This window comes from Chaetura pelagica, unplaced genomic scaffold (genome assembly GCF_000747805.2).
Source record: "Chaetura pelagica isolate M959 unplaced genomic scaffold, ChaPel_1.0 scaffold401, whole genome shotgun sequence".
NCBI lineage: Eukaryota > Metazoa > Chordata > Aves > Apodiformes > Apodidae > Chaetura > Chaetura pelagica.
This window is the reverse complement of record NW_009952259.1, coordinates 1,947,752-1,956,570: the sequence shown is the minus strand read 5'-3', so window position 1 is coordinate 1,956,570 and position 8,819 is coordinate 1,947,752. Positions and strand designations below refer to the sequence as shown.

The 8,819-nt window shown below is 35.5% G+C and overlaps 1 protein-coding gene across 1 annotated transcript in view; it reads left to right on the top strand.

Moving 5' to 3' along the window:
• Positions 1 to 8,819, top strand: part of LOC104397486 (golgin subfamily B member 1-like) — a 31,593-nt gene that overhangs the window by 4,696 nt on the left and 18,078 nt on the right. Inside the window, exons 7-13 of the mRNA XM_010007446.1 lie at positions 621 to 743; positions 941 to 1,054; positions 2,404 to 2,725; positions 3,071 to 3,090; positions 3,546 to 3,663; positions 4,328 to 4,419; positions 5,348 to 5,498. Of these exons, the coding sequence (XP_010005748.1) occupies positions 621 to 743; positions 941 to 1,054; positions 2,404 to 2,725; positions 3,071 to 3,090; positions 3,546 to 3,663; positions 4,328 to 4,419; positions 5,348 to 5,498 (940 nt within the window). The remainder of the gene's footprint in view (positions 1 to 620; positions 744 to 940; positions 1,055 to 2,403; positions 2,726 to 3,070; positions 3,091 to 3,545; positions 3,664 to 4,327; positions 4,420 to 5,347; positions 5,499 to 8,819) is intronic.

Sequence of the window (8,819 nt, the reverse complement as noted above, 5' to 3'; positions counted from 1 at the left end):
ATTGCTTTTGATACAGGAAAGAAAGAATAAGGCAAATAACTGAGGCTGTAAGAGTAATTTTGTTCAACATAGTGTCGTGACTCAAATATAAACCTGGGTAGGACTTAATGAGAATTTATTCAAAATATCATTAGCATAATTCCAAAAGTTATATCCAGTTCATATAAAAATTGTAAAATAGATAGCAAAGACAGGCTGGAGGTAGAATACAAGTTTTTGAGGAGGCAACTAGGTTTCAAAGCTGCTATTTGGGTTTAATTGATAGAAACATGGTAGAAATGAACACAATCAGTGTCATCTTTTAGAAATTAGAAGAGGCATCCAAAAATGAAAGGTGAAGATCTGTAGTATTAAAATTATTAAAACAAAATCATAAAATGATAAAATTAATAAAAAGGAACAGTAACCAAGCTTCTTTGAAGTTTATTGTTATGGAATTGTGACAAATTTTCTGTGAGTTGGAGGTTTTTATCTGCATACACCATCAGTAATCATTGGCTGATTACCACATTTACTGTTAAGTGGAAACAAAATTGAAACTTTAGATAGAACACATTATCTTGCTGTACCTTTAGATATACAAACGGGACTGTTGCTATGTTTATTTTTTGTGTTTTTAGGTACGTGTGTTGCAAAATATTATCCAAGAAAAAGAAAAGGAACTGGTAGCACAGAGAGAAAAGCACGAGCAGGAGCTCTTTAAATTAGCAGCTAAATCTGATGCGAGTGCTGACCTAGAACAGGTATGTTGTTTTGGAAAATCAATAGCTTGCTTTGATTAAGTTAGACATGGGAATTGGGAATCATGTGATTACTAACCTTTGCAATACAGTTGAGTTGCAAAAATGAAGATGAGTCTCTTTCTTTCTCTTCTGGAAGTTTTAACTCTTGTATTGATGGATTGTTTTCTTAAAATTTTTTGTAAATCTTTTTTTGCTAGCTGCTAAAGGCTTTGAAACAGAAGCTCCATGAAAAGGAAGAAGTCATGCTGGGAAGGACACAGGTGATAGATGTCTTGCAAAAAGAACTGGATGCCAAGGACCAGCAACTGAATGTAAGGGAGAGCTCACCAGGTTAAATACAAGTTGAAAAAGCTGTTTGATTGTGCACAGAAAATAATTTTGCAGAACAGATTTAGGAAGCTTAGACATGTACTAATAATGCAACCATGGTTGTGCAAACAAATTATTAATTCCAGTTGGGAAATTAACTTGAAGGAGAAGTAAAGTCCATAAAACATAGAACTGTCAACTCACCAGTCGTTTGTCTGGATTCATTTTGGGAACTTGCCATGTAGGGGACTTTGCTGTGGAAAGATTTCTACTGGTTAGAGGCTGAAGTGAACCCTAAAACTTTTTATTTCCCCTACCAAAGAGTGTTTGGCTAGTTGTGTGCCTCTTTTTTTGCTGCAATTCTTCTTAGAGCATTTTAACTATACTATTTCCAACAAATTTTCCACTTAGCAAGAGGTCTCCCAGAATCAAAATATTACTAGAAATAGATCCAGCTCAGTACCCAGGGTAGATGTTCTGCTCAGGTAGTTAAGGTCCATGGTAATTTAAGCCTGTTTGATTTGTACTTACCATTTGTTATGTCTCCTGCCTTATGCAGGGTTTGATTGGATTTTTTCTTCTGGGTTAGATGCATCTTCCCACAGTGATGGGGCAGGAACTGGTGGTACCCAGTGCTTGTGCATTGAGAGAACAGAAATGCACACCTGGAGGGTAGGGGGAAGGTTTGTTATCACAGATTTGACTATGACAACAGGAACTTAAAGCACTTACAACTGTAATGGAGCTCGGGATCAATATTAAAATAGCAGGACACCTTGTTTTGTTCAGATAAGCCGTTTTAACCATATTTAGGAAATTTTCTCTCTGCTGTTCTGCACAGCTTCTCTACTTGGACAGTTTATATTCCCAGATTTATGTACCATGAAAGGAGGTTTTTGAACAGCAGGTCTAATGTGAGTGGACTGACTGCAAAGAAGAAATAGAGAAGTTTGCCAGCTTTAATTGTAATGGATGTAGGTGGTGGCAACACCTGGCTGACATGAGAGTGAGCATCCTGAATGTTTGGGATCAATCTTCTGTGTTATTTGTGGGTTTGTTTGGTTTTGTTTTTTTTTAATGTTCTATAGGACCAAATGTTCTTTACTTTTTTTTACCCTATTTTCACCTCTGGGAAGAGGTAACATGCAGTTTGCACTCAAATAATGTTGCTGTTTTACTGAAGTCCCCACTTCTGTCATGGAAAGTCAGAGCTGAGTAGTTTTTGTAGTAGAGCCACATTCCCAACAGTAGCTTTGATTAGACTGTACGTAGGAATACAGATATAATATTTTCCAGTGGTACTAAAGGTTCTTTGCATTAAAAGATAAATGGCTTTTATTTGTTTTTACAGGAGATTAATGACAACCTGAAACGTGTTCTGTCTGAAAAAGAAAACCTCCAGTCTAAACTGGATGCTGAGAAGCATGTAATGAGAGCCCAGTTGAGAGATATGATGGAGAAACATGAGCTTGAAATGACAAAAGCTAAGGAGAAATATAATGCTGAACTACATGAAATTCAAGAGAAACATGAAACTGAGCTGCAAGAGAAAGATCAGGCCCTGTTTCAGCTTAAGAAACAAGTGGCAGAATTAAGTGGTAGAGGACAGACTAACTCAAAAGAAGTTACGGATCTGGAGTCTATAACCAAAGAGAAGATGGAAGATTTAGAAGGTATCCTATGGAAACTGTTACCTGTGAAGGGTTCCTTTACTCCTGACTGTTGTGTTGTATGCCAATTTCAGACCTCTTGCAAATTGGAACTACATTAGATTTGGTGGAAGAGTTATTGCCCCTCTAATGTAAAAGTATCTGTGCTCAAATACTGTTAATAATGAGGGTTATAGGAATACCAAGAGAAGTGTGTGAACTGTGGATTTCTTACTGTGTTTCTTTAAATGCAGTTCTCTTCTATGAGTGTATAATTTCCGGTTGCTAAAGGACTTAAACACAGATTTTGTATTAATAATCTTTCTAGAGTTTAAAACACTTTTTTTGTGTTGTATTTCTTAGTACAAGTGAAATTGAAAACAGAAGAGGCCAGCAAATCTGAAGCCAAGTTGCTGAAAATGAAGGCTTGGTCTAAATCCAGAATCAAACAACTGGAGGATGAACTAAAAAGTGTATGTGTAACATTATGTTTAATATTCCATGACTGTTTTAAGCTGCTGTGCTTGGAGATTTGACTGAAAAAAGCAATATAAGGGGTAAATGGAATAGTATAGTAATTTACTCGAAGTATTTCCATGCATGAATTAGTGTATAGAAATTGAATGGACATAAAATGTTGACACAGGATGAAGTTTCAACAAAAATAGAGCAAACTGGTGTTACCAGCATTCAGGAGTAAATTTGTTAGCTAGTTTATTGCACTCTGAAGTATTAGAAAAATGACTAAATATTATTAAAAGGTCAGGGAAAAAAGTTTCATTGGCTTTGCTGTGTTTCTGGTGTTCTGGTACCTGTGAAAAACTTTAAGTATTTTTCCTTTCAGTTTTCATCAAAGAATAATGATGTATCTGCCTTAAACAATCGTGTCTCAGAATTAGAAATTGAAAATGAAGAACTACAGTCGAAACTGCAATCATTGTATGAAATCAGAACACAAAATGGTAAACAGAATCTTTTTCTTTTGCAAATTATTTGAAATGAAGAGCTAAAGATAAGTTAACTTTCTCATTTGAATTTTCCAAGTGTCTCTTGTTTGAAAAGAGCTTCTGAAGTGACTTCATGCAACTTTGAATGAGAGGGTACAGTGTTTCAGTCAGTTACAGCTCAGCTTTTTCTTTCCTAAATCTACCTGTGCATAATTTTTGTTGCATTTAGGCTTACGCAGAGGATGTGCAAACTTTTCCTGGAAGTGGAAGAGGCAGCTTCTTAGGAGTAAAAATGAGACCTCTGGAAAATCTATTGGAGTATATATATACAATAAACTTCTGAGAGCAGTGGGTTTCAAGTAAATGAAGAATTACCTTTTTTTTTGTGAAGTTTTGAGAGAGAACATATTTTTCTCTTTCATCTTGTGTTATTTTCTCTGACATCTTTTGTACAAATGGAAACCAGGAATTTTCAGTTCATCAGTCTGAATTGTTGGCAGGTTAGTTTTAGAGCACCAGTATTTAATAATCAAGAAGTCAGTTTCATGGGTACATGGAAAACCAACAGAGGTCTTACTGAAATTAATTACCTGAATTCTAATTATCTTTCTTTTAAATATTTATTGCTCTTCCTGTTACTTTTGTGCCCTAATGAACCAAATTTACTATGTTTTTGTAGAAGAATTGCTGACTAAGCTGGAAGTCTATGAAGAGCAGCAAAGGAAGTTGCAAGCTGATCTTGACCAAGTTACAAAGAGAGCAGCTTCACAGGTTAACTGTCAAATTGATTTGTATGAGTTACTGATTAACTCAAACAGGGCTAATTAGACTTAAAAAGGTGTGTTAGCTGGATTTTGGAGCTGAAAATTAATTTAGTGATAAATAGAGTTGTCAGTGTCAGTAACTGTTAAGTTGGATAAGAAGCTGACAGGTTTTGAATTACTTAAGAAGGCTGATTTCTACTTATTTTTCCACCTACCTTAAATTGTATTTTTCCAAGGAGTTTATTATATATTTAGTTACATTTAAGATGAGCCATCAAAGTGTGGCTGTTATTTTGTACAGACTATGAGTAGCTTTCAGAAAGAAATAATAGCTGTAACCTTGACAAATGTACAGGTCCAGATAAGAAAATAAGGCTTAGAAAATATTCCTAAAGGGCTTTAGATGGATTAACAATTTACATTAGTCCCAGCAGCTTTGTGCAGCCCTAGCAGCAGAGCCATTTTGAAACAATTAATTATATTTGGCTAAAAGCATAATTGTTTTCTCCAAATTTGGTGGAGAAGTTGTTTTGTTGTTTTTTTCTTCTAAAATCTGAAAACAGTTCTTATTTTGATGCAAAATTTTAACAGAAAAAAGCTTGATGTAGATTTTGTATCTCACATAAAGACTTAATATTGTTTTACTTTGAAACCTTGCTAAGGTGAGAATGTATTTTGTTTAAAAAAGCCATTTTTTCCTTTAAAAAGATTAAAAGTGCAACTGACAGCAGCATTTCTGGTATTTTATGAGGTGATGATGCTTTTGCATGATAGCAATAGCAATAATGATCATCACTTGTGTGGCTTTTATTTATGCAAAGTCGTGAATGCTAATGAATTGTTTTTATCTGTGAATGGTTTATCCAGTGGAAATGTTACTTACATTTGCAGTGGGATTCAGGAAATCTGTTTTACTGTGGAATTTCTCTTCTTAGGCCAGTGAATCGGGTAGTGTGGATGAACTGCAGAGTCAGCTCTTGGAGTGGCAAGAAAATGTACCAGAATCAGAGGAGTCCCGTGATCAAGTCAGAGAAGGGAAATCTGCTATGGCCTTGAGAATGGCTCAGATTGAGGAGGAGAGAGAAGGTGAATTGTTTTATTTACTATAAAACAACTGTATTTGTACATGATCTATATTTGTGTGTTTGAGAACACACCACCGTGGCTCATTTCTGTACTCCTAGGATTTGTATAGCTAGTGAAATTGCTTACATTTGCAATTTCACCTTTTTACTATTTCCAGGAACCTGTTCTTCATGCATTCATCTTTTTTTGTATCATTTTTATGAGTAGCTATGCTTGTTCTGTTCTCCATCTAAGTTGCTGCTCCGTGAAACTTGCTGAATTCATTTCAAAAGCTCATTGTCTGCCTATGAACTATCAATGATAAAAAGTTCACCACTGTCACAGTAAAGCTGCCTGCCTAGAACATGCAGTGAAGGTGTGGGGAACTGTAATGCTAGAATTGGGTGAACGAAGGTGATCCTTCACTAAATTGTACCTGAGACAGAGTTTCTCTTTAAATATAATTAATGAGAAACCTTTCTTGGAATATTTAGCAATCTCTTAGTGTCACTTGTATAGGTCAGCTGGGTAACATGAGCTGGCAATAGTTTGCAGCTAGTTAATAATGTTAAATTACTCATAGAAAATAACATTTCAAGTCATCTCAGATTTTACAGTTTTCTAAATTATTGATAAAACAGTGAAGCAGCTTCTGTTAAAACTTACATAAATCTGGTTAAATTTCAGATAGTTTTTGCTGCTTTTTTCATGCCATCTAGTACTATATTGTACCTTTTGTCTTGTTCTCTGGGTGGGGATTGATGGCAAATTTGAATGTGCATGATCATAATGAATCCAGTTAGTTAATTTGAGCCTTCTGTTTTTAATCTGGACTTGAATAGTTTTTTCATGTCCACGGTCAGTTTGGAAGGTCAGTTTGCAAGTTCAGTTTGCAGACACAGGGATGGTTAAAGGACCATCTCTCTTTCTTTTTGAGCGATTTAACGCACAGAAGGTTTTGAAACTGAAAGAGAACAATGTTCCTTACATTAAAACTTCCTGTTCTCTGTGGTAACTTCAGATCCACGTGCAATATTAATTCCAGTTGTGAAATTTCATCTGCCTCAGCCCGTGTTTCATTTTGCAGTTTGTCCCCTTGGGATCAGCATGACCTTTCTGTTTCTTTTTTTCTCCTGCCGTTCCACCCGATGAGCACCCAGCGTCCCTTCCCCCTCCACTCCTACCCTCCTCTGCGATTTGGGCAGCCAGGGAGAACATTGTTTCCCATCAGTTTTGTGCATGCAGGTTCCTGCAGCTGTGGCAACTTGTAATGTACTGTTGCTGATTTCTTCTCGTTGCTTCTTTGGAGGAAATTGTCAGCAGTACCTTAGAGGATTTGCCATTGATGGTGTGTGGTTTCTAGCAATACACGTAACGAATGCTGGTTTCAACTTGATGGCTTTTTTTTTTACCTGCCTTGCTCCACCTGTTTCTTCATTTGTATTAACCATATCATCTTGCTGAATTTCTCTTTGTAGTAACAGCTGGCTCCATATTTATGTTGTCATTTGATCTGGAGGCAAATTTCTTGGCTTGCTGCAAGTGGTTGTGACGAAGTAGGAATCAAATTCATTTACATACTATTAGTAGCACTAGAAATTCAGTCGTATTTTTATCAAAAATTATAGCCTTTCCCATAAATGGGAGAACTTAACATGCATTAAAATGAGCTACCAATATTTTAAGGCAATATATAAACCCACTACTCATTCCATCACAGTCTATGACAATTTGCCATAAATGGCAGTTGTCTCCTGGGTGGAATATATGGGGAACCAGAAATCACAGAAGGTGCCAGTATACACTAAAAACAATTGATTACAAACAGCTAAAGATGGTGATGCTTAGTGTGAATAGTGACACAAGGAAATACTGATGCCTGATTAGTTAATGTAAATACAATGTGTATCAGGTGAAAAATGTTCTGGGAAGTTTTTCAGTTTTTGTCTTTAGATGTAATTGGAAATTAAAAGCTCCTTAAGCTGCTGTTAAATGTTAGAAAATGTGTTTACTTGCTGATTGTTGTTAAAGCAATGCTGAATTCAACTGCCAGTGTTTTAACTCTTCCAAAAAATTCTAATCCTGTTTCTTACTTCCATTTTTCATGGTTACGATTATGTTAATTTCATTTTTTTCCCCCTATCAAATTAAGAGCCTAAATATTTTGGGTTCCTAAAGAACTGTGCTGTTCCTTCTGATTATACTTAACAATAGATTACCTCAATTTCAACTTCCAAGACATTTAATTATTATTAATTTTAATTTATTTTTTCCTCCAAGGAAGGGTTTAAGTTCTTACCTGGAGCAATGTTTGCTTCTTGAATCACTTGTCTGCTTTCAGACACAGTTCTTGTAAACAGAGGTTTAAGGCATCTGTCCACAATTTGGCATTTATTTTTAGGGCTTTGAAGAAGTGTGTATAATGATTAAAAAATAAAATAAAATTGTAACATCTATACTTGAAAATAAAGAAAGGTTTATAAAATGAATGCTGATGAAGTGACAGTGCCAGAAGCCAAAATGCAATTAAAACCATAAGTAAAATCCAATTTAGCAGTCCCTCTTTAGGAGGGTTCTTATTTTTGCATTAACTCTTTTCCTCTGAGGTTTTCTGATAACACGTTAAGTATGTGGTTTTGAAATATTACAGGAAGAACTTAAATCTAGTAAATGTTACAGAACTGTGTTTTAGTGACATTTGATGTATAAGTAATCCTTGGAAAACTCAGGTGAAAGCTGAGGATTCCCATCAGGGCTGATCCTCATTGTAGTTCCTGGTGTTTACCTAACAGATGCATTGACATGAGTTCCCTGAATTTTGCCTGCTTCGAGGACAACTGGGGATTGATGGGGTTAAATGGAAAGCTGAATTTGTAATTATCTAATTAATCAGATTTTCACTTGAAATATGGAGCCACCTTTACTTCCATTTCTTTTCACTGGGTGTTCTGTTTTGTCTGCTTTGCATGAAACCTCTGTTTCCTACTCTGTTACCCCAAACATGTTTTGTCATATCACAAAACAGATGGGAATGTACTTTAAAGGAAAAATAATTTCTAACAAATCACATTGGTGCATACCTAAACTTTCCTATTCTGAATTTATTCAATGTGTTTATTTACAAGTGATTCTGTATTTGTCTTAAGAGGAATGGTATTACTAATTAACTATTAAGATGGTTTGATGCCAGTTTGCAGTGTAACACATGCTTGTGACTTCCTCAAGTTATCTGGCTGTCCAGCTCATACTAAGAGTCAAAAGGGACACGTGTCATTTCCATAAATATGTGAGTGTTGAGATTATAAAACCTACAGCTCTCTCAACTGATGCCCTTGTCATACT